Source organism: Chrysemys picta, chromosome 1 (genome assembly GCF_011386835.1).
Source record: "Chrysemys picta bellii isolate R12L10 chromosome 1, ASM1138683v2, whole genome shotgun sequence".
Lineage (NCBI taxonomy): Eukaryota > Metazoa > Chordata > Testudines > Emydidae > Chrysemys > Chrysemys picta.
Window position 1 is genome coordinate 219,443,688 of NC_088791.1, and position 25,389 is coordinate 219,469,076.

General features: G+C 43.3%; 2 protein-coding genes across 6 annotated transcripts in view; both read left to right on the top strand.

Moving 5' to 3' along the window:
• The window catches only part of PIR (pirin), a 96,953-nt gene extending 93,422 nt beyond the window's left edge, over window positions 1-3,531 (top strand). For all 5 annotated transcript variants that reach the window (XM_065580365.1, XM_065580370.1, XM_065580355.1 and 2 more), the window contains 2 exons: window positions 1,390-1,456; window positions 3,092-3,531. In XM_065580365.1, coding sequence (XP_065436437.1) covers window positions 1,390-1,456; window positions 3,092-3,207 — 183 coding nt within the window. In that variant the 3' untranslated portion in view covers window positions 3,208-3,531. The remainder of the gene's footprint in view (window positions 1-1,389; window positions 1,457-3,091) is intronic.
• Window positions 3,532-3,863: 332 nt separating this feature from the next.
• VEGFD (vascular endothelial growth factor D) overlaps window positions 3,864-25,389 on the top strand; it is a 34,532-nt gene continuing 13,006 nt past the window's right edge. Inside the window, exon 1 of the mRNA XM_005287790.5 lies at window positions 3,864-4,468. Within this exon, the coding sequence (XP_005287847.1) occupies window positions 4,379-4,468 (90 nt within the window). The 5' untranslated portion in view covers window positions 3,864-4,378. The remainder of the gene's footprint in view (window positions 4,469-25,389) is intronic.

Consider the following 25,389-nt stretch of genomic DNA (forward strand, 5'->3'; position numbering starts at 1 on the left):
CAGCATTTAATTGCTGTGTCATAAATATCTTATTAAAGCTAAATTAGATCCTTATTTGAGACACTTGAGATAATGACCCAATTTTTCTTTTTCCTTGTAATTGTAAGGAGAACAAAAGGTCTTCTGTGTGTGGATTAGTTATAGGGAATGTGTAGATCCCCTCATAGGATCAATTTACAAATACTTGCTTAATGATTTTAGCTGGGAATTATGTCAGCTTCCTGAACTTTGCTTAGTACAGAAACTTGAATTGGTGCAGAATCCTATAATTAATGGTTTCAAATGCAAAAAATGTGATGAAGGCATATGTTATTTTGAGGTCAGGATTAATTAACTGCTTCTATTGAGCTCATATTTTATTGTTGATAATCTAGGGCCTGATCCTACACATCCCTTTTCATGTGAGTAGTCCCATTGGTTTTGATGGACTACAGTGAGCAGGCTTCATAGAATCATGCCCTAATGTTTTGCTACATGTCTCTGGATTAAGATGATTTTTGTTTCCAGTGCTTCTCTTTTTGTTTTGTTTAGCATGTGGAGCTGTTGGTCTGGACCCATCCTTGGGTATAATCTGTTGTTAAATACCTGAAAGGAATTTATTTTCTCACCTGAATTTTCACACTAAAGTATACACATGGGGAGATACTATACAGAAATAATTTGATACCAGAGGAAAACTATCTGTTCCTTGTTTTGTCTGTGTGGCACCACTTCCCCCCCTGTGCTCCCATGAGGCCTGCTGTGGCACAGTGCAGCACTGACTCTACCACTGTTTCCCTCTTAGTCCCAAGAACCATCCTGCAGCACACCTACCTCTGCTCAGGGAAGCCCTGTCAAGTAGCTGTCTCCAGTTCAAAGAGCATAAAACCAAAGGGTCTTCTGCTGCTCCTGGGCTACCTTTCACCATGTCCATTCCTACAGTGCTGAGCTACAATGCTGAAGGCCCAGCCCCGACTTGAGCCACTGGCCTCGGGATTTCTTCTCTGGAGTCCTTTCCCTAGTCTGGTTCTCCCCGGACTGGATACTTATTCCCAGGCCATCTGTGGGGAGGTTGGTCTTTCCCAGCCTCCTCCAGCCATGCCACCCTCTCCTTCCAGGGCCAGTCACAGGAGACCCCTTCTCCCTGTAGTTCTCTTCCAGCTGAGGCTCCCCGCTCCCCCATCACCCAGCTCTTCCCCCGCTGGGTCTGATATATGAATTGAGCCACCTGCTCCCCAGCCAGTCAGGATCAGTTGCAGAGGCTAATCTGTGACAGGCGAGGCTGAGCCTATCTCCCCATAAAGGGCCAGCCAGCCTGTGACAATCTGTAAAATGTCTGTCTAAATATAATCTATAATAACATAATCTAAATATATGTTGCTATTTAATGCATTCCATTTATCAATTTAGGGTCCTGAAATAAGCCATTTTGTCTTAGTCGCTGGTGAGCCGATTAAGGAATCTGTGGTACAACATGGTAAGCATTTCTAGTAAACAAACCACTGGTTGGTTGGTTGGTTGATGGTTTTGTCTTGTAAACTAGCAGAAAGAATTCAAAGGATGTGGGCCATCTCCCATACCTGCCAGCTTTTGGAGCTTGTTATGTTCCTCTCCATCACAAATACAGTGATTGAAAATGAAAGTCAGTGCCTCCCATGTTCTCCAGCCAGTTTGTTTGTATATGAGATAGTGCTGTTGGACTCAAGGTGTGTTCTTTGTATTTCTATATTCTAAAAATATAATATTACTATATTTTTTAAAGTACCGTACTTTTCACTTTTATCATGTTTTCCATCTATTTTTTTTTATGAAACATTTTAAAAATAACATGAACCCTGAAAAAAATCTCCTGAAATCCATTAGGGTCTTCACTATTGCTATTGATTTTTTTTGTGGGGGAGGGGATGGAAGTGCTCAGATACTAACGCGATGGGTGACAGTTGTGTACTGGAAAATGAAAGACATCTGAGTCAGGACATGGTGCGGTGGGCAGGGGGAAAGTTGGGAACCATGGGTGCAGATAGTTTCCTAGAAAATCAGTTAAGTTAGAGTTTCTTCACACTTCTGTTGACTCTCTTTGCTTTGTCCCTGCCTTCATTAAAAACTTTAAAATTTGATTCAAATCCTGTTAAAGTCAACAGGAGATCTTCTCTTGACTTACATGGGCTTTGGGTCAGGTTCTTAAAGGGGAGTCTAAATATAACTTTCTGAACCTGCAGCATTTGACTTCATTTTGTAAATACGATGGAATCTGTGGCCAGAAGGAAGCATTGTAACAATACTCCTCTGTAACAATACTGTTGAGAATTTCTGCACTACTACTAATACCTAGCTGTTAACATGGCACTTTTCATCAGTAGATCTCAAAACGCTTTACTAAGGACATCACTATCTTTATCCCCATTTTACAGATGGGGAAACTGAAGCACAGAGAGGTGAAGTGACTTGCCCCAGGTCGCCAAGCTGGGAAGAGATCCCATATTTTCCAAGTCCCAGTCCAGTGCTCTAGCCACTAGGACACACTGCCTCCCCACATTAGCGCACACTGAAGTAGTGCCTCCGAAGGGAAGTTTACAGTAAAGCAAACAGGGTCATGTGCTGTACTTGGGATGGATAGCGGTGTGGGAAGGAGAGCAGAGAAGCCAAATGTTAAATGAGGCGTTTCAGTTTAAAAATATTTTTAGATTAAATAGTATTTGAATTAAAATGATTGGTTAATTAACTGATTATAATGTAGTGGGAAAAGGCACTATTCATACAGGGTGAAATTCCCCTTTTGGCAAAGGACCTGTTGAAACCCTATGATTCCCCTTGCAAATGGAGGGGAGGAGAGGGGAGAAGAAGGGGGAGAAACAGAGGAGAGCAGAAGACTCAGCACATCCTGCCTGGGGAAGGGAACTCCGTGCCATCCCTGAATGACCCAATTCAGCAAGGTCAAGCCACAATCACTGGGGACAAACTGGTTGGCAGGGGTAGAATGTTGCATTCAGAAAACAGGTGGCAAAAGACTAAAGCCACAAATAATATAACTGTGTGTGTTCCAAAAATAATTTCTCTATTAAGTAACAGATCACAGCTGAAAATATTGGATTAAAATTATTTTCTATCCTAGGGCCGTTTGTGATGAATACTCAGGAAGAAATTATACAAGCAATTGATGATTACAGAAATGCAAAAAATGGATTTGAGAGAGCTGCCACCTGGAAGTCAAAGATAGGAAACCAATGATCTGCAATGTTAAGAGTGTAGCTAGGTGTTTCATATTTGCATCATTAGGGTCTGATCCTGCAAACCCTTACACATGTGAGTAGTCCTGTTGCCTTCAGTGAATAATACTCATATGAATAAAAATTACTGGATCAGGCCAGTAGCATATACTTAATCTACCTAATTACCAAGGCGTGTATGTGTGATTAATGTTTTTTAAGGGTTAATTTTTGCATATATATATATATATGCAAATGTGTGTGGAAAGTGCATTAAGTGATTTTGTTTTGGTGTACAAAAATATATTTCTCTTTTGCTGCAATAAAGACTCTCATTTTAAATCTATTGCTTCATAAGGTCTCTTTAAAGAAAATTATTTATTTAAACTATTTACTTTCCTTTGTGACACTCCATTAAGCAAATCTTACAGCTCAGAAGATATAAAAGAGTATGTGGTCGTCTCCCCTTATTTAAAAAAAAAAAGAAGGAACTAGCTATTGTAGTGCGTGTGCTGTGGAAGAACGTGTGCTGAAGTTTCATGTTTCAGGTAATCTTTTTAAAATAATGGCAGTCTAGATTGCATCAGTTAGTTTAAAAACTGCTATGCTATTGGTAGGGACAGAATGGGATTAGAGCCAAAGTTTGACTCTGTTTCTGCCAAAGTCTGTATCAGATTTAAGACACATGCTTCTGCAAGCTTCCACGAGGGTTGTGAAAAAAGTTTTAATACAGAGTTGGATTACAGCTCTCTGTAGCTCAAAACATTGGCCGTTATACTACCATCTTAAAAGGCAGCTGTAACACAGAGCACGGAGTATAGCATATTTTTAAATTTTCTGGACCACAAATGAATTGAATCCCTTTGTGAGTCCAGCTGGGAGATCAGTTAATAACGTTAATGTGAATCTGTACCTGGTTACTTGTGAGAGTATCAGATAAAACCAAGCAAACCCTTAAAAACTTTTTTCAAATGTATCTAAAGAACAGTCTACGAAATGACATTGTCTAGGTGAATTACAATTGGATGAGTCAACACTTATTTACTTTCTCACGTGCATATTCTGTTTGGATTTACAACTGAAATTTTGGAAGCTTTTTTTTTTTTAATTGTTGCAAGAAATGCATTTTGAAACAGAGCCTTCCAGCTGTATGATATCAACTGCGTAGTAATCTGTGGATCTTAAACATCAGAATGTACAAACCGTGGGCAACCTTGAATATTTTCATGGTGTCTTTTCTGCATCTCCTGCAGGGATCTGATTATGACTATGGACCTGTGAAGGTAGGTGGGCTTTAATTTACTAATATAGCAAATCTCAATTAGGCTGAGAATACATGAATTGCATTGCATGAAGTGGCGGTAGTGTCTAAATGATTTTTTTTGTTTACCTATTTGGTGGTGTGAGTTATTGTTGTTCAGTTACATCGATATCAAGTAAGCAGAGAGGAACCAGTATTCTGTACTAAATAGTTCAATCCATAATCATTGTTTAATAGTTTTGCCCTTTTGCCACTTATAAAGTTTCTGCCTTAAATAAATCCTTTAATATCGGTTTTAAAAATAAAAAAATAATTTGAAAGTCAGAAAATTTAGATATTTTTTAAAAAATAGATGCTCCCTATCATTTTGCATTAGTATATTATCTAGGGAATTACTTACAAGGTATAGAAAGATTTCCTCTGAAGCACTTGTTCAGTAATTTGCCACCAATTAATGTCTCTTCTCACTGTTGTTAAAAGACTTTATCCAGTTTTTTAACCTATGCAATGTCAGATAATAATACAGCATATTGACCAGGGATTCAGTTTTCTTCTGAATGGGAATTGTATATTGAAAATTAAGACGAAGCATCCTCATGAATGTGGGATTTTTCAGATCTGACTTTTGGAGAAAATGTAAATACCCCCCAGACAGTAATTTCTAAAGGAAACCAAGTGTCAAATAAGATTCCTAGTTTGTAGGATTTCCAAGTCACAATTAATCCAGTGTGTGCTCCTGAGACACTAGCAAGACCTTGTGCCATTAAGGAAAAAAACCCAACACCAGTTAACACTCTTGTTCTTACTTCAGAGAACGTCTTCCTTTGCTAAGCAATGACCACATACTAGTCCATAAAACACACTGAATTTTGACCTCTGTTTCAAGAGGCTGGGTTGCACTCACAAACACAGAGATCCACTACAAGAATGACAATTAGCATTAGTGCATAATATGTGTTTGAGAATGACAAATGACTAGTCCCTCTGCATCCTTCTGGTATGAAGTTTTAATTTACAGCGTGAACAGTCTGTAATTTGAAACAGTGAAGACTAGTATAATCAGTTTGTTCATTTCCTTTGCACCTTGATTGACAAATCATTGTTTTCTTCCATGTAGATGACTAAACCTATATGTGACTGGGTGCACAACAGAAGTAAAAGATACGATGAGAACTCTGTCTGCAGATACAGCACAGAGTGCTAATTCAGTATATTGGTAGTCCAATAGTTATGTGAGTAAAAAGTCTTTCACTGAATTTTGTAACAGTATACGCTCTCCCAAGAAAAAATACAATGGCTTATTTAGCTATGATATTTTTAATAGCTTTTCTGCACACTGTATGTACTATGATGCCACTGTCATACAGTCTTTTCAACATATGTACAGCTGTAATGGTTGACATTTGGCTGCACTGTCAATTAGTCAGAGTTTGGCCATAACGTATTACTGCAGTATAAGACCAGTTACACTCCAGCACTAACATGAAGGTGTGGTGTAGGTCACTCTAAAAAAAGATCTGTGTTTCAAGTAGACTTCACCACATGATAAAACCAAAGTTAATTTCTCTGCTTTCTCATACTTGAAATATTCTTCCCTTTTTTGTGGAGAGATTAGTGGTTGAGTTTTAAGCACATTTAAGTTTTTAGATATTTTACTTCTTGATATAAAGATTTTGATATTATTTTGGCATTTACTTCAGATACATTTCCTAAAAATACAACTCTTTAATGTAATGATGTTTAACATAATCCATAGATTCCTAGCTGTTAGGGAGACAAAATGCTATTTGATTAATCTAGTCTAACTGCCTGAATTTTGCAAGATTCCGATCTACAGCGCTTCTACTATTGTCTGGCCTCTTCCCCCGGTAGTTTAACCACTACCCAGTTGCTCCTCTTAGGTAAGATCATCTCTTCTGCTATGCCATACAGAAGGGAGTAAATGGACCTAAGAGGCCATGTGGCTAGGAAATATAGCTATGTGGGATCATATTGTGACTTATCTGGTGCTATTTAGCTGTTAAGTATTTCTCCTGCATGCAAGTAGCAGCTCTGTCAACCCAGAGGGTTGCATATGTAACCAAGGATGCTACAAACATTACTTTAGTTGCAGAACACAGAAAATATATAGCAATTCATACCATAAGCTTCTAAAGCTCTTTTACGTCAATGAGAGTTGTGCCTGAGTAACAACTGCAGAGTAGAGGTGTGTGTAGTATATTAAAAATTACACTCACTCACATGCCGTTAAAGAACATTAGTTGGGTTGCAAAGTCAAGCACGCAAAAGTCAGAAAATGCCAGAATTAAGATTGACTTTTGCATGCTTTACTCTGCAACCCTAAATAATATTTTACATACAAAATATGTGTGGAATTTCCCAAATTAACTCCCCCCCCCCCCCCCCAAAAAAAAAATTTTTTTTAGAAAAAACCATCATGTGGCATCATATTGCCATCCACATAGTTCATCAGCAGGATTGGAACCTTTAGATCCACCACTGACCTCTGCCATTTGAGGTAAGAGAGTAACTAATAGCAATGATAGGTGTCTCCTCTGTGTGGCCCAGCGCTAGAGGGGGGGATGAGATACACACTTTGCCAGTAGGTTTCACAGATATTTGCTGACTGCAGAGGAATGTTGAAAACCCCAGGAATTTTGGGTTGCATTCCAGGATCCGTAGGGTAGTGTCCCTACGGGCACAGACTCTTCTGCCCATTCCCCCCTCTCCCTGCCTAGGATTGCCAACATTCCCTTATTACAAGGGACATCCCTTATTTTTTCATCTCTGTACAACAAGACCAGGACTTGCTGAGTGCTGCAAAAAGCAAATAGAAATATGCCTGGTGAATGTAGACGAGTACTGCTTATTAATTATTATTGATGAAGCTAATAATATCAGAAGGAGGGGTGGGGCGGGGATGCTAAGAGAATAGTCCCTTATTTTGAAATACAGCATTGGGAATCCTACAGGCCTCACCCCAAGCTTGAGCCCTTCTGCCCTGCCCAGTCTCTTCCCTACTCCCAGCTCCTCATGCCAGACCCCTTCTCCTCATCTAACTGGTATTCAGTTCTCTAGTTCCTCATCCCACTCCAGGTATCCTTGCCCAACCAGTCCCAGTTTTCCCCTCTGAGAAACCATCTGCCCCCTCCCCACACCCAGTCCCAGTCCCCTTGCCCCGCCAGTCCCAGTTCCTCCCCTCCCAGCATCTCCATCTAAGCTGTTTCTCTCCCCATCATCTACTCATTGATCCCCCTGCCCATCCTCCCAATTCCCACTGGCTCCCAATCTCAGTCTCCCCCTCCAGTCTCAATGTCCCCACCTCACCGGGCTCCTTGTCCAGCTCTTTGCCCAGCCTGTCCCAGTTGTCCCCTCACACCCTGGCTCCTTGCTAGATATGTCTCCCCTGCCCAGTAGTTCCCAATCTCAGTCTTGACAGTTCCAGCCCCCCTCACTCCCCAGCTCTGTCTCTGATCCCAGTTCCCTGCCCCAGCTTCAACGTCTCCCCTTGCCCTCCCATTTCCCTCCCTGGGTCCCAGTCCCAGCCACCATCTCCCTCCCTGCGAGCCTCCAGTGCCAGTCTTCCCCCCTCCACCTCCGGCCCCTTATCCCAATCTACTCCCCACCCACCCTCAGGTCTGGCTCTTGATCCCTGTGCATTCAAATTAGGCAGTGTCCTTCTCCACACTGCCTGAGCCCAGAAGATTGGGCATTGCATGCACCAAAGAGACAGACTCCCTGCTTTCAGTTTTGGGGCCTGTGCCTGGCCCAGACATCCTTAGCTGCAATTACAGGGAAAGTCCTGCTCACCCTGGGCAGGAGCATGCTCAGTGCAGATGGAACCGTTAGAGATTTCAGCTGTTAAACTGTAAATCATCTCTACAGAACGTGTGAGAGCTGTGCTTTTTCAAAGGCTGATAATTTGGGTGGATTTTAATGGGAAAAGCAAAAGGCACATTCCTGACACAAAGGCCACCTTATCAAACTTCAAGCAACTGCTCCACAGCCTGGGGGGAGTGGGAACTTCTAAATTAAAGGTCACCAATTTTTTAACATGAGCTAAACGGTGTATTTTTCTGTAAACTCATTCACGGAAATGGCTGAAGCATTTTGTCTGAAACTTTCCAAAAACAAAATTCAGCCAGAGGCAGACATTTGCCAGGAAAAAGTTCATCCTGAACAGTTAAAATTTGGTAAAGTTATGAGCAACTGAAAACAAGGTCTTCTAATGGGAAGTGTGGGGCATCCTTCATAATAGGTAATGCTGCCAGCCCCATCTAAAATAATGGCAGGCATTAGTAGTGACTCTACAGCGGAGGTCGTGTTGCGATTGGCACAAAATTGGAAAGCCGCCTAATTCACACTTTAATGATTGGACTCAGGCTGCAAAATCTGGCACACTGGCTGTTCAGACAACAGTTGCATTTTCCATGTCACTTTTTTGAAGACTATTTATTAATTTTTGCAGAGAAAACATTAAGAAATGTTCCCTTGTTGAAATTTTATCCTGACAGCCTCTTATTTTTAGGAATCTGCTGGCTAAACAACCCCAACCATCTATAGGCCACTTTTTCCAGGACTTTAAAATTAAATACTAAGAGAGCAATTCCTTTTATTCATCATAAGCCAACTGATCTCCACCAAGAAAAGCCAATGGAACTGCTCCGATCCATCAGCTACTTCTGTTCTCCAACACTACCGCTGTAATGGAGCTGCAAGTTCCTCATCTCTGAAACTTGGGCTTCAACTTTCCCTGCCCCTTTTCACCCTCTGCTAACCCCTCTTTGAAAGGGAGAGATGAAGCCTAAGTTGTCAGATTCACGCCCACCTCTCCTGCTGAAGTCTGCTCCCTCTGGCAGACCTCCTGTAGTTATTAGAGAGGAGCCCTGGGCTTACAGACCTGAGGAAGACCATTGGGCTGGAACTCCTCTGCTAGGCTTAACTGCAAGGTAAGGGATTCTAGATATTCCCCAACCCCGTGAAAACCACTGTACCTTCTCTAATTACTCATGCATCCACACACAGTTAAAACCACCCCTTTTCTAGGCACCCCACACTCATACAGTTAAACGTGTAGAGGCCATTTGCAGTCCAACAGTCTTCCGGAGGCCCATCAGACTGGGATTCCCACAGGAGGCTTACCAGAGGTAGAAACTGCCTCCAGAGCAAAACTGGTACATCCATTCCTGTGGCATGGCCCTCACCAGTCCACCCAGCTTGCTCTGCTGCACAATGTGGAGAAAGGGGGCCACGGGTCTGCCTTCAATATGATCTTCATCCCCAGGGGCACATAGCTAGAGCATGCCTTACACCTCTGCGATCACAGGGAGTGTGAATGTAAATGGTCTTCATGTAGGGTACCCAAGGAGGAGGGAGGTTCTACTTTTCCTTTCCAAAAGCCAGTCACGCTCTGTCCCTTAATGACCATACTGGCATTGTCTTTCAGACAAAACTATGCATCAGTGCAGTGCCATCTATAACCCTGCTGTTGAGGTCAGGAAATTGGAAGCTGTGGGGTAAGTGTGTGACATTAAACTCTGAGGCTGACCTACTTAAAGATGAGCTTGTAGGATGCAACACCCTGAAAAACCAAAATCCAATAGAGGAGATTTTGCAAATCTAAAACACAGCATCCTAGTTCCTTCTCGAGTACCAGCTGTGATCAGTGGCTGTGTTCTGCAGAAGATTTTTCCCACCTTTCGTAACAAGCCGAGTCAGTGAATTTCCTATCACATCTGACTCTTTCCTTGTGCAGGCTACAAGCAGAACCTAGCACACAGTGACCAATTGAAAGGGAGTTTCAAGGCTGCTGGAAAACATTCCCCCCTTTTAACTAGGCATCTCTTCAGTGTTCCTTACACCTCACTTTCTATAGCAGTTAGCAAACTGCTTGAAACTACCAGCATGAAACAGTGGCTTTCAACAATAGTTCTTGCTTTTGCTGTACCTTTGCTGATGTTGATTTACTGTGACTGAAGTTGATAGTCACTATGAGCAATAGCTTACAAAAGCTGCAAAATGTTCCTATGCTTCCCCTGGAGAGTACGATTTCCCTCCAGTAAATCATGGAGAAAGCCGGTTTGTTCCTGGCTTCTATCGCTCATCAACTTTCAAAGCAACACAGGAAGATTAAAGCAGAATTCTGTTTTATTGCCATCCCACACTGCATCAGTCCTTGACTCTTTTCTTATCCATTTGGAAAGGAAACTAATAATGCTGTTACCTTAGCTAGCACAACTCTTGGTCATGAGAAACAGCAGGAGAAATCTCAGTAGGAAATGTAACGTCTGGAGATTCAGCAGACCTCTCGTAATACGATGAGCTGTTTAGGGTAATCAAACACAGGCTGGCAGATGCTTTCAATCAATCAGCTGTTTGAACTAAAGACAGCAGCTAACTAAACATGGACATCAATCTTGGCCCACAACTGGAAGGCTATAAAACTGGTGGGGAGAAGCTATGGTAGATGGGGATTGGAAGACATTTTCAGACAGTCATGAGGGGGTCACCATTCTGCTGGTTGGTGATCACAGTGAGATAAAAATAAGCAAGAAACTTGGATATAGCAAACATTTGCTTATTGGTGGTCTTCCTCTGCATCCCTTACTCATGCCTTGTCTACATGAGAGATTTGCTTCAGCTGTACCACCAGCAACCAGTCATCAGTGTTGTTGCACTGGTGCAAACTCCTAGCATAGACAAACAAAGCAGAAACAAGGCTAGCCTGCTTGAAAATGGGGTAAGCTACTCTGGTGCAAATTGGGGCTTGTAGCAGATTTGCCTGTCTGCAGTAGTGGTTTTGTACTGGTGCAGGTACTCCAGTGGCTTGCTGCAATCCCCAGTGTGGATGAGGCCTGAGTAGTGTTTACTCACACGCACAGTATTGACCATTCACCATCTACTTGAAGCAGCGTATTCTTATGCACTGGTTTAAATCTATATTTGGTTTTGTTGAGGGCTTTTAAAAAATCATTATCATAAAAACCTCACATAGCAGTTGTGTTGTTATAGTGAAGGGACGGGGGACTATGTTTATTTTAAAATCTCTTGATATAGCAAGTGAGTGAGTGCACTTATAAAAGCCGACCACTGCTATATCAAAAGGGGATTTAAAATAAACATCATTTTCAGACCCTTAGGCTACCTCCTGCCCTGAAGGCACAGCCATAGTATGGAGTGGAGGGGTGCCCGACTGCCCCAGGTGAGCAGTAGGAGGCGTTCTGCTCCAAGGAGGCAGGATACCTCTCAGAGCTCGCTGGCACACAATGAAAGCACACGTGCAGAGCCGTCCCTTGGGTAGGACGAATCGGGGCGCTTTGGGAGACCCTACGCTTCAATAAAATCGGGACTGTCCCGATATTTAGCCCTTTGACCCGCATCCCGACCGATGTACAGTCGGGATGCCGTTTGTCCTGATATTCAGGTGAGGAGGCGGGCGGGCAAGCAGTATGAGGAGGTGAATGAAGAGGTAACAGGCAAGCGGACGGCAAGGAGGAGAGCAGCAGGCAGAGGGGTGGGGTGGGAGCACTGGATGGACGGCAAGGAGACTAGCGGGAGGTGAGCGGCGGGCAGGCGGGTGAGGAGGTAAGTGACAGGCGGACGGTGGGGTTGGGTGAGGAGGTGAGCAGTGGCCAGGTGCGCCGGGTGGATGGCGAGGAGACTAGCAGGAAAGCTGATTTGTCCCGGGCCCCGCACCCCCCAGGGATGGCCCTGCACATGTGGTACTACATCCTTACTCCCCTTGCAGTGTGCCCGTCCCTTTGGGGTTACTATGGATCTGCCCTGTCTCCTTCCCATCCCCTTAGGGGTACTGTGCCTAGCTCTTGCACAGACTGTGCAGGGGCAGGGCAGAAGGAGAAAGGTCCTTGCAACATTTCCCCCACCCAACACTGTGTGCCCGTGTGAGGGGCCAGGCAGAATTTCGACTTTCATGATGATTATACAAAGTAGTCACGGTTTTCTGTGTAAATAGATGGCAGAGCGAACAAACACAGCATACTAGTTTGCTCATGTTCAGATTATTCCGCTTGTTGAGCTGCATCTACGTGCCTACTCTTCCTCCCCTCCCCCCCCCCCCACACACACACACTCACAAAATATAATTTCTAGTCTATGACTTCTGTCTCCTTAGCTGGTGATACAGCGCCATCTAGGGTCCTTGGGATCTAAACAGAACTGCATCAGGTAGCCAGCTGGAGGCATGCTATGGAATGGATGACATTTTGCAAGACTGAATGGGCATCACACTGAGGTTTGGAAAGGGACGATTCCAGGGCTTGTTTTGCGGGTGGCTGTATTTTAGCCGTAGGCACTTTTCTAGCTGTGGGTTTGAAACACAACAGGTTTCATGCTGTGCCTGATAACACGACTGCAACAGTGCTGTTTGCATGGAACTTAAGAGTTAAGTTTGGCTCCTGTTCAAGCGCAAGAAGTTTGCATCTTGCTGGTGTACTCTTTGTAGTGCTGCCAGTGGAGAGTGATGCACACAATTGGTCAAGCCCTTTAAGTTGAATTAGGAACATGATTCATAAGCTTTTTCCTTTGGATACTTGACTGAACGGCTGGGGAAATATTACTTAAGAAAAATTACACTTCCAGGAAATTGTATTCATGTGGGCAAGGTAACATAAGTTCAGTCAGTAATGGCAGTCGCTCTGCATTATACAGAGACATTTAGAAATTCTGCTTTTTTGGTTGGCTAGTCAAAGTTCTAAGCCATTTATTAAACAGCGCAGGTCAGAACCGGATACTGACAAAAGGGCAAAACAACAGAAAGCTCCACGGCATTAAAAGAATATTTGCAATGAATAGTGCATATTCAGATTCTCTAGCTTGCTTCTCCGTGTCTGGAACAGTCCAGAATCATTGTCCAAAGCCCTGGACCTTGCAAATAATGGACAGTTACCAAACTAAAATGGCAACTCCCTGGAAACATTCATATACCCGTGTAATAGAACGTTTCTTGACATGTGTGTCCTGTCACAGTATTAAACTAGCTCCTAATATTCTCTGTGATCAATATTACTAATTAGTGTCTGGAGTGGAATTCGGTACTGTTCCAAGCCTAATGTCAATTTGGAAAGAAAATATTACAGCATCACAGGAAAGTATGGGTGAATATGGTATTTATACAAACAATGGTCCAAAGAATGTTTTAATAAGAGTGACAAAGCAGATGGTACCATTTGACTCGTACTGACTGACTTAGACAATCCCAGTGCATTTATGATGGAATTCACTGATACCCTTTCACATCCCAAGCTATTGGATTTTGCATGGGGAAGCATGCGTGTGCGTGAGAAAGGGGTATGGAATTCACTACGTCAACTATTGTGGGCAAGTGGGCTGAGACGGGGCAGGTCCCCACCACCTCCAGCCCTGCTTCTTTCCTCTTCCTGCCTCCCCGTAGCTGCCCTTCTTGCTTCTCCTCCCTGTCTTCTTCTCACTGAGCTTGTCAGCTGCTTCCCCACTCAGTGGTTTCCCATCCAGGAGCTTTAAGAGTCTCCCTACAGTCTTTTCCACTGGCTCCCCCAGTATAAGTAGGAGGTGGTCTGGCTGCAGCAGCAGCGGCAGCCTCCCCAGCTCTCCTCCTGCCTGTGCAGCTCCTTAGCCCCACAAGGATCTGGACTGAACACTTAGAGGAGGGGGCCGTGGGCAGCACAGATACGTTAAAAACAATAATAATTGAGATGAAAACATGGGCCCCAATCAGCCACCAGCCAAGGATGGATGGAATGCAGTTGGCATCTTCCCTATTCAGGTACAGACCCTGGAGCCATCCTCAGGGCCACTAAAAGGGCGAAGAATTGCTGGGGCACAGATCTATGCCTGCCACATGCTACCTCTGCCTTGGAATGGGCCCTGCAGCCAGGCCTGTGGTGGTAGTGAAGCTCCCCATAGCAGTGGACCTTCCAAGGAGAGAGATTGAAGCTGTCCTATGGCTCCTTTGCACCAATCTAGCTAGAGTATAGGGACAGCGCTGCACTGCTCCATCAGGCCCATTATTTAGTTGTGGGTCTGCTGTCTCTGTGATTAGCCTCCAGAATGGTGTGCGGTTTGTGTTCTCTTGGCCGACTCTGCACTTCAGTAAGAAAACCAAGAGATCTGTATTAGAGCAGTGTGAAATGTTTATGTTACAAACTCCAAACTCATTGAGAGCTTGCTATCATTCATAAACCTTGCCACCTGATTCTGAGAAGTAGTGTTGTTTAAATGGGAGAGCAAACTGACTCCCTAAACCCTCCCCGACTCCTTCCCGCAAGCATACACCCACCTCCCCACCTTTTACTACAAAAGCTACTACTGGCTAACGGGGGGGGGGGGGAGGGGGAGGGAATATATTTGTGAGACGCCTTTTGATAAAATATTTGCAGCACTTAACTGCAGCAAGTGTGACAAAAAATTGAATTGACCTGAGTTTATTTATGGCTTTACCTTAAAATCTGGTGAAAATCTGCAGGGTCTTTTTTGTTGTTGTTGCTTCCTTTGAGTTTTTGAGTTCACTCAATTCAAAGGCCCAGAGTGAAACCCAGAGGTAGGAACCAAAGCACGTTACTTTGTATATGTCTCTGAGGGCTTTGATAGCATAAGCATGCTGTTAAAGTGCTAGAAGTCCGATCTGCATTTGCTGTAGCTTTACAAAGGATGCAATTCCAGTGGACCAAATCAATCAAAATATAGAACAGCTGCTTCCTTGAAATCACAGTGTAACTAATACAGTTTTGCTGTGAAAACAGATCACATTCAGCTAAGCCAGTAGCCATTTTATGACCATTTTGTAGCTATGAATGTGAAGATTAAGAAGCAGAAGATTAATTAAACCTCCTGTTTCACGGAGTGAGTTACTAGGATATGGGAGCAGGGCCAGCTCTGGCTTTTTTGCCGCCCTAGGCAAAAAAGCCACCCGCCGCCCCCCAGCGTGGCAGGGGAGGGCGCCAAGCCCGGCCGCGGGCCCGCAATCCCCGACCGGCCAGAGCGCCGGGGGGAGGGCGGAGAGCCCCTGGCGGCCAGAGCGCTGGGGGGAGGGCGGCGAGCCTGCCATGGCTCTCCGCTCTCCCCGACTGGCCAGAGCACCGGGGGGAGGGCGGCGAGCCCGGCTGGGGCCCTGCTCTCCCCGATCGGCCGGAGCGCCAGGGGGAGGGCGGCGAGCCCAGCCAGGGCCCCGCTCTCCCTGACCGGCTAGGGGGAGGGCGGCGAGCCCGCTGCAGCTCCGCTTTCCCCGGCAGGCGGAGCGCCGCCGCTCTCGGGCCGGAGCGCCCCACTGCGCCGCCCCCCTCCAGGCGCCGCCCCAAGCACATGCTTGGTGGGCTGGTGCCTGGATCCGGCCCTGTATGGGAGATAGAAAGAAACTTTTCTTCATGCATGGTAAGCATGTTTCCCTGTCTCTGAAGTTTTAGGTATTGGTCCAAGAATGTGCTGCCAAGATTTTAATGAGGAGCTCCCTGAAATGTTCCCCCTCTGTCGGTGATACATGTGACATTCCCTGGGTAGAATACTCCCCCTAACACAAATCCATCAATCCCATCCTCCCTCACACAAACTCCAGACAAAACCTGATTAATTTTACATATTTTTTACTCCCATAAATCCACCCATTACAGACTCCCCCACCTCCATCCTTCCATCCCTACCCTGGGCCCCAGTACCTCACAACCCACCATGCTCCTGTGCTCTTCCTCACACCAGGCTGGTGGTGCCAGACGTTATCCTGTAGCTTCTTTTACAGCAGTGGTGGCAGGCAGGTTGTCCTGCTCTCTGACTGTAGAGGGGCTGGATGGTGGAGAGGAGGTCCCTTCTGTGGGTAGGGTGTGGTCAGTTGGAGAAATGGACCCTCTTTACTTCTTGATGCAGGCAGGTGTCCAATGAATGTGGGAGGTCTCCCCTAGCTGTTGTGAGTAGCCGATGGATCTCGCCTAGGCTAGCAGGTGGGAGAACAGAGCTCCAGGCTCCCTCACAGTATGAGCTCTTCAAACTTTGGTTGACAGCTGGGCTGGCAGGCACTAATAGGGAGAGAGTTGGGCTGCAGGACTCCCATTTGGTGTAGCAGCAACATGGCCATGTCTTCTCCTCTTCCTCATGCATTGCTGGAGCAGCTGGCTTGGAGCTGCAGGGACTAACAGTGCATTGCCTATGTGGACCTATAGCTACAGGGGGAAGATGCAAGAGGTCATGGCGGTAAAGAGCGTATTCAGAGAGGGCTGAATACTTTAACAGCCTTAGCATTTTGGAGCGTGTTGTGAAACAATTGCTGCTGTCTGTCCATGATTATCACATCACTATGCAGAGGTCCACGCTGGAGATTTTGGAATATACCCCAAACATAACTGACACAATTTACATAACCAATGTGTACGGGGGGGCGGAGGGGGAATCTTTAAGTCTTTTCCAACTTCCTGCTGCAGAAATTGAGCCCAGCTGCATAGTCTTGTCAATCCTAGCACTCCATTTGTGCACAACACGTTTACATTTTCAAGGTTATCTTTTCAAGGGAAAGAGCTAGAGACTGCCTTTTAAAAAAGTAAAGATAAAATTCTCCTTTACAGGGCCCCCAAACTGGCTCTGTCAACAAGCAGCTTTTTTGAGCCCCTCCAGCTCATCACTGTATGGGCCCTGCTATAACAATGACAACAAACTATATGGTCTGAATGATACAGAAATCCCAATACAATGGGATAGCTTACACTTTTTTCTAAAGTGTTAGAGGCAAATTTCCTATCCTAAGGCAAAAGAGGTGAGTAGCAATGTTCAAATAACTTAAGTCCAGATTAGTGAACCAGTGAGTAGCTTCAGAAGTGGTTTGGCATACGTCTGACACGCCACCGGCAAACAATCAAAGCAGGCACTGATTTACAATGTGATCTGTAGTTTGCGACTGGCGTGCACTGTCACATTGTGCATTGTCTCTCATCTTGCAGAGCTGTAAGAGATGACAACGTCTGCTGTGCAAAGTTCTGAAATGGTTCAATGCAGACCATTGTTTCCAGGGTAGGTTGAAGCCTAGGAGTTTTTTAGTGGGGTTGGCAACCAGATGTTTGTTTGGGACATTAGCATTATCCCAGAACTCTTTCTAGTGTGCCTCAGGATGGAATGAGGATGCTTTAAGAACTTAAGCCCAATCCCTAAAAACCTTGCAAGATTTCAGATGTGTCTTTGGAAGGTTCTGGAGGTAGTCCTGAATTGGTAAATTCAAGTTGGCCGTGGTTCGCCTGTACGCATGAGCTGTGTGTGTGTCTCTCCCGATTTTGGGTAGGAGCACATCTGTCATAGTGGGAAACTATTGAACGAGTGTTCATTTTAATCCATCATGGAATGAAGTTGCACGTCCAGAGATTTGGTAAGTGAGCTATCCCGCCAGACAGGTGCGCAATATTCAACAGCGAAATAATGACCACTTAAAGCTAGAATGAGGACATGGAACTTTACTGTATGAATATTAAGCCGGCTTCCTATAACAAAGCAAGAGGCCATCAAGTTCAGGATCAGCCTATTTCATACAAGACAGCAATGTTAAAATTGGAACTCTATTACTAGGAAGCCAAAACATTTAATTACTTGTTTAGGATCACGTTGATAATTAGCAAAGTGCTTGATTTGCACATTACTGTAGCTAATGATTATCATGTGCAATGTGCAAATCAAGTACTTTGTTAATTTATAATTTATAACATTTATAATAATACTTATAGGCAAGTACTTCACAGTGGATAGTGTAACAGATGGGAATTCATGTGTCATGATTTCATAGCTGATATAGATTCAGAAATATTGTTCAGATGGAATGTTGAGAAATAGAGAATTTCCATAATGCTACTCAGAAATGACATACCATTGCTGGTGATGTCATAATTACTGTAAGCCAGATTCTAGTTTGTTAGACATATGGTAAAGCTGGACTCTTGATACAGGATTTTATAGGGTACTGCAGTTGGTTATTAATAAGGCTTTGATTTACTCTTTCAAGTCTGATGTTTTCAAGCTGCTCAAGGTTTTCTCTCATAATTTTAGTATAGAGCACTGCAAATGTGAAAGTCACTGTTGCACTATCAGTCTACAAAAAACAGGACGATTCAGCTGCTGGTTTCCCAGACTACTGCCTATCATTCTCAACAATATTGTCTCATTTCCTTGTACTTCCCCAGCTTCCTGTATCTATCCATTGTCTCTTGTCTTTTATTTAGATTGCAAGCTCTTTGGGATAGAGACTGTCTTGTTCTGTGTTTGTACAGCACCTAGCACAATGGGGTCCTGATCCCTGACTAGGGCTCCTAGGCTGTACAGTAATAATAATAGTAATGATGATGATATTGGAATTCCTCAAGTGGCGTTCATGCCGCTGCAGACCCCACACAAGCCTGCCACCACTGCTTAAACCCAAGAATGGATGGCGAAACAGAGGAGCCTCCACATAATATATGGGTCTTTGTGGTGGCTTGACATAAGCTGGTGATGGGGTAGGCTGGGAGGGAAGGAGATTTGCTATTACCCAAGTAATACCCAAGTAATTCTACAAGTGGAACTGGGCAAAACTTTTTGTACAAAATATTTTTTTGCTGAAAATTTTCAGATTGGGTCATCCTAAACAATTTGCAGATTTGGGTCAATTTTGGCAAATTATTTTAGCTGGATATAAAAAAAAACAGAAACGTTGAAATGGTTTGTTTCATTCTGGAAGGAAACATTTTGACTTTTAATTCCAGAAAAATGTTTCATTTTGGAATCTCCCACAGTTTAATTTTTTAAATGTAAAAACATTTTAAAAACCTCAAAATCAAAAGAAAATATTTCAATTAATGGAAAACAAACACTTTGGGGACATTTTGTTTCACCAAACAAATTTCACTCTGGCTCAACCCGAAACAAATTCATATTTTTTAAAAATGTTTCAGTTTAGCCTCTGAACTGAAAAATTGATTCTTTGCACAGCTCTACACACAAGTAGCACAGGAGGTCTGTGGCCACATCCTCTCATAAGCTCTAGTATCCAGGGGTACCAAGTATCCACAATTCCAGTGGAGGTTGATGGGAGCTATGGGTGTTCCATGTCTCTGCAAACTGGCCCATAATGGCTATTGACTAATGCATTTTCTGTACATATACATGCGGGAATAAATATGAATAAAAACTAGGTTATTTTCAGATACACCACACAAAGACATGCGACACCAAAGTAACTGGCCATTTCAGTGCTATGGTGATTAATACACAGATTATTTTAAAGGCTGGATCAGCCATAATTCTGAGGATAGCATCCAAGCAGCACTGGAAGCTATACAACAGATAACTAGATAAAAAGATTGTGATTATTTCATCTTACCACCTTCCACATGACTTCTCATGAATGTAACAGTGCTCCTACTTACTTACCAGGATGAAGAAATTCACATCCAGATTTTTTGTCCCTTTTACATTTTCAGATGTCAGCTGTAAGGTTTGAAATTGTCCAGACGCTCATGCTACATTGTGAGTAGCGCTCTCCCAGGATAAACGGATTAATGTTAAAAAGAGATTTATTTCAAACTTATTTTAAAATGTTTGTAACATGGTATTAACAAGATCTCCACACCGTGTTATGCAGACTCTCTCCTTGTCGAGATACAGCAGTTGGCTTCTCTTTATAGCTTAGCCACTGAGAAGCTGTATCAGTGCTCCATTAAACAGGGCAATATTATTGAGGTCTCCCTTTCCCTGGCCTGAGACATAGGAGTCATAGCTAAGCTTTCCATTGCTATTTATGTAGTGCTCATTACAACAGCATCCATGTCTGTGAGTCTGGAAAGCACTGGAACGTTTGCTTAGGTGTGAAGGTGGTGTGGGTAGGACTTTGGGGAGATGATTTTATCGGTTAAATAAGGTATTCGTGAGGCCTTTCTTGGGTTGTAATGTGTTTGAATATAGAGTGAAAGGTACAAGTGGGACCATTGTCAAATTAATGAAAATGCAACCTTGGTTTTTAGTCAAGCTTTCTGTCTCTCATTCTGACTGGATAGGCTTCACGATGGATACATTTCCCTAAGTGAAGAAGCTGATTGTTGCAGTCCTTGAAGAAAGTGGCTTTTGATTTGCAGATACGCTTGTTTCTTTTACAGTTCCTCATATGAATTTAAGACCTGAGTATGTCTTTCTTTTCTTATTACTTTGCACTCATCTTTTTCCATTTGTGCAAAATTCCTGCATGAGATGCTGAATGGTCCAAAGTCCAAACAAATCAAAAGAGCAAAATCCATCTGTAACAGGCCAGCAGTTTATTAGTCTTAAGCATCTCCACCCTGTTAGCAGATGTTGATCCTGCTGGGAAAGTGTTAGGTGGGTTCTGCTGACTTACTGGTGCAGATGGCTCTACAGAGAGTTAAGATGTAGGGTGTGGGCTGAGCAATCCTTGGGAAGGAAACCTAGGAGCTAGGGAGAAGGTGTTACTGATATTTGTGTCATCTGATTGTGGATTGTTTTGTCAGTAAAACCCAATCTCAGGACAGGGCTGAGTTTGCACTTTATAGGTATACTGTATAGTCTGTGGGCCAGATCCTCATCTGATGTATATCAGCACTTTATTGAATTCAGTGGAGCTATACCTAATTCATACTTGCTGAGGACCTGGCCTTGTCTTTGTAAATCAAGTTGGAAAGGCCTTTGTTCGCACCGTCTTCTTTTCCATTCCAGTGTTACCTATTTTAGGGAGTTTTAGGGTTCTGCACACATCTCAAATTATTAGAGAGAAGATAGATGTTAGCTCTTTATGGCTTCTTCTGGAAATACAAAAGTTATAAGTATCTAAACATCCCAAAGTTGACCTGAGGAATTGTTTCTTGATGTCTGTGAGATTGTTCATAGATCAGTGCAGGAAAACAGATTTTCCTCTTATTGTTGAAGGATAGCTTTGGAAAATCTGAGAGTTCAGTGTTATGGAAAAACATACAACTTGACACTAGTACAAATATGATTATTACCTTCTGGTATGGAAGCCGTTCTTACAGTTCAAAAATAATATTACAAATAGTTGTAAACCAAAGAGCCTGGGATCAGTTATGTAAACATAAGACTTTGTTTGATATTTGTTATTTGTGTCTTCCTGCAGAACCTCTTACTGCAGGCCATAGCATTTGTGTTTTGTCATTTGTAGTGTGTGATTTTCGGTATTTGAACATTGTAAAACTTGTCAGATTCACCATGAAATAGCGTGAAACGTGATTTTGTTCACTTTAGGGTCATGTGTATGAGTCTATCTATGACTAGATAAATGTCTATCAGGGATGGTCTAGACAGTATTTGGTCCTGCCATGCGGACAGGGGACTGGACTTGATGACCTCTCGAGGTCCCTTCCAGTCCTAGAATCTATGAATCTATGACTCTCCCAAAGCATTGTAGATGGTAAGCTTTTTGAGGCATGGGTAGTGGTTTTATTAGGTGTGTGTACAGTGCCTCGCACAATGGGATCCCAGTCCATGACTAGGTACTGTCACAATACAAATAATAACAACAGTGGACATGACAGATATTTCCATATCCTCCTGGACTGAGCTTAAGGAAAGGGGAAGACAGTGAGTGAGAGATCCTTCAGCACCAAAATCCTCCAGCCTGACCAACCCTCCTGAGACTGAACTACCTGACCACAAGTAAGTCTGATTAGACCCCACCAGACTTATTTCCAAAGGTAGAGCCTTGGCAGAAGGAGTGTCTGACACCGAACTAGAAAGCACAGTGAGGATCAGAGCAGTGTGAGATGGAGTGGGTAGACAGGAGATGGTTGCAGACCCAATTGAAGTGAAAGAAGGTAGAGATAGGCTGCCTGGCACAGACCAGGGTATGGACCAGCAGAAGAAGCCATGTCTGGAACGTGGAAAGAATGCAGAAGGGATAGGATCAGGGCAGTGAGAGGTGAGTGAGAGGTGCGCTCTGCACATTGCTTGAAGTCAGAGATAGCCGAGAAAATGCAGCTCCCATCATCTGCTGAAGCACAGGGGAGCTCCCCTCCTTTTCCATGCTTTTGGGACTTGATCCTATACTCACCGAAGTAAATCGCGAAGCTCCCATTGACTTTAATGGTGCAGGATCAGGCCCTTGATAAGCAGCACTCCTCAAACTGCTCCCCCTCTTCCTTGGCTGTGCGATGCTCACTGCCCTTGTGTTTCAATCAACTTTAAACCTTTGTCCCCAAAGGGAGGCTGTGGTGGAGGGAGGAAAAAACATTTGAAATGCTAACGCACCCATCTTCCGGGGAGCCTTTCCATGATTTTTCATGTCTAAAACTGGCACAGCTGCACTGTTTTAAGATAAGGCTTTCCGGCCTCTGTGTGTTTGTGTGTAATATGTGTTGTCTGCTGTAGATTTGTAGCAATAAGCAGGCATGATCATGTCCTCTTCTACATGTTTTACAGCACCAGGCAACCATATGGTGCTTCACGTGTATTATTATTTGAAAGTATTAGAGTTTTCATGTTTTCACTGTACGGGGTCATTTTTAGAACAATTTCTTTGACGAGACGTGTATGTTCTTGGATGATTTCGGTATCAAACAATATCCATTGCCTCTCTGTCACAAGAAACAGTGCATAATACTGTAGAATCCTTTGTGTCTCAGAGTTCACAGGCTATGGATAATTAACAGGTTTGCTGCATTTTCACACTCTTTTAAAAAGTTTTTATTTTTGAATTCTCTTAAATTATGAAAAATCATGTATACACGATGTGATCTGACTGGAAATAGGAGAAACACAGTCTATTACAATATCCCTGCCAATAGAACTAAAATTTCCACATTACACTCTCTGAACTAAACTTTTCTGGCTCTTGTTCCACTTGACTCAGAGTGGGGGACCCAACTCAGAAAACCTCCCCAACCTCCAAAAAATCTAGGCTGCTGAATTTTTGGTAGGACTGTGAAATGGCTAGTTAAATATTACCTGAAGTCTGTCTTCCTCTCAATGCTACACAGCCTTATCCCTTCTTGTGACAGCCTTAAGAAGGCTATTTCAATCTACCCTATGGTTTGAGGGATGATGGCCTTCAAGGTCCTGAACACTCTGTCTGTGATCCGGCAAAGTGATCTGGCAAAGTACTTAAGCACTAGCTTAAGGTGTGAGCAGTCCCAGTGAAGTCAAAACATGTCCTTAGCTCCCTTAAAGCTAAACACATGCTCTTTGAGCAGGGGGTTAAACTAGATGACCTCCTGAGGTCCCTTCTAACCCTGATATTCTATGATTCTAAGTGCTTTTCTGAATAGGGATAGACTTAAGCATGTGCTGAAAGATAGGCACATAATTAAGTGCTTTGCCGAATCAGGGCCCTAGTCTGGAGGGAGTCTTTTCAACTGGAAGGACAGTTGTGCTTGAGGTGGGGCCTTTGAGGATAACGGGCGATCTCTGTCAGTAAGTGAAGTGGAAATGGTTATGGAATACAAGATGCTAGAGGGCAAAGGCTTTGCATCACCCTGCCCCCCCCCCCCCCGCATCATTCCCTCTCCATACCATTGAACAGGTACAAACTTTGAGCAGGCTAAGCAGTGCTCCTAAGGGAGCAATGGTTTATCTCAGCAGCTGTTGCCTTAGCAGTAAAGTACTCCAGGGCGCCCTAGATTAGGATGGGGATTACTGGGGAGAAGAAAATGACTATAAAATCTCCCCCCCCCCCCAAAAAAAAAGAATCTAATATATGAAAAGACCTGGAACTATTCCTTGTGCAGATACACAGCTGGCTCATGTGCACTATAAAACTGAAGGGCTTGGCACAGTGAAGAGAGTTATACAGCTATAATCAAAGTGGTATGGCGTAGACGAGGCATAGATTCACAGTGATCATTCAGATGTGTTCATGCTTTTCTCTTTATTGTGTTCTTTGATCTTAGTGTTGTCAGACTTTTTTGCCTGAATAGTAATTTTTAGGTAATCCCTTAGTCAACTCTTTAACACCCGCCCCTGCCCCAAAGAACAAACAAAAAATTCCTCCTCAAACCACTGGCCTTCATGCAAAGTACAGAGCTATCTCTTTGAATTTGCATAATATCATAGTCTCATTTTACAAGTTCCCTTTAATTTAAATCTGGTTTAAAAGTCTCAGACACTGTTGATTGGGCTGGAATGTCTTATTGCAATAATAAAGGACATCATGGTACTGTTTGAGGGTGTTTGCCATTCTATTCCGTTCTCCTGCACTTGAGCTACTTATTCGTTAACTGCTTCATTACTGGTCCTACACTCTTAGCGTCTGTGGGATCAAGCAGACAATTTGCAAATGGAAAAAAAATAGGCAAAATTCTTACAATTAATTATTTATTACAAATTATTTTCTCAGCTTTTCTTTCAGCTTTCCTAGATCAGCAGAACTAGAATGGCATTGCAGTTCAGTATTTGTGCTAATGATTCACATTTATATTACACTTTGGGGCTAGATTTCCAGAAGGGTTAAAAAGCACTTTTCAGGCTTCACTAAATGTAAACTACAGCAGAAATCACTTTACTCACCAGTGAAACACAGCAGCCTGTAAGATGAAACATGACCACGGGCCAAAGTACAGAGTAACGCTACATATAGGCTTAGGAAAGGAGTGAATAACTTTTTTCAAATGACCTAAGCAGGGAATTTTAGGTAGGTGGAAAGTAATTACCCCAAAACAAAGTTGGCCAGAACATCCGAGCTAACATCTATATTCTTGAAAAATAAATAAATAAAAATAAAAATAAAAATGCCATGGATGTTTTGATAATTAACAACATAAGTAGTCAGGCTGTTGGTTTTACATCTTGTCCAGAAGACTGCTCCTCATGCAGCATGGTGGCTCTAGGGTGACCAGACAGCAAGTGTGAAAAATCGGGACGGGGGTGGGGGGTAATAGGAGTCTATGTAAGAAAAAGCCCCAAATATCAGGACTGTCCCTATAAAATCGGGACATCTGGTCACCCTAGGTGGCTCCCTGACTGTATATGGAGCACTGGCTTAGTACTGATACAGCT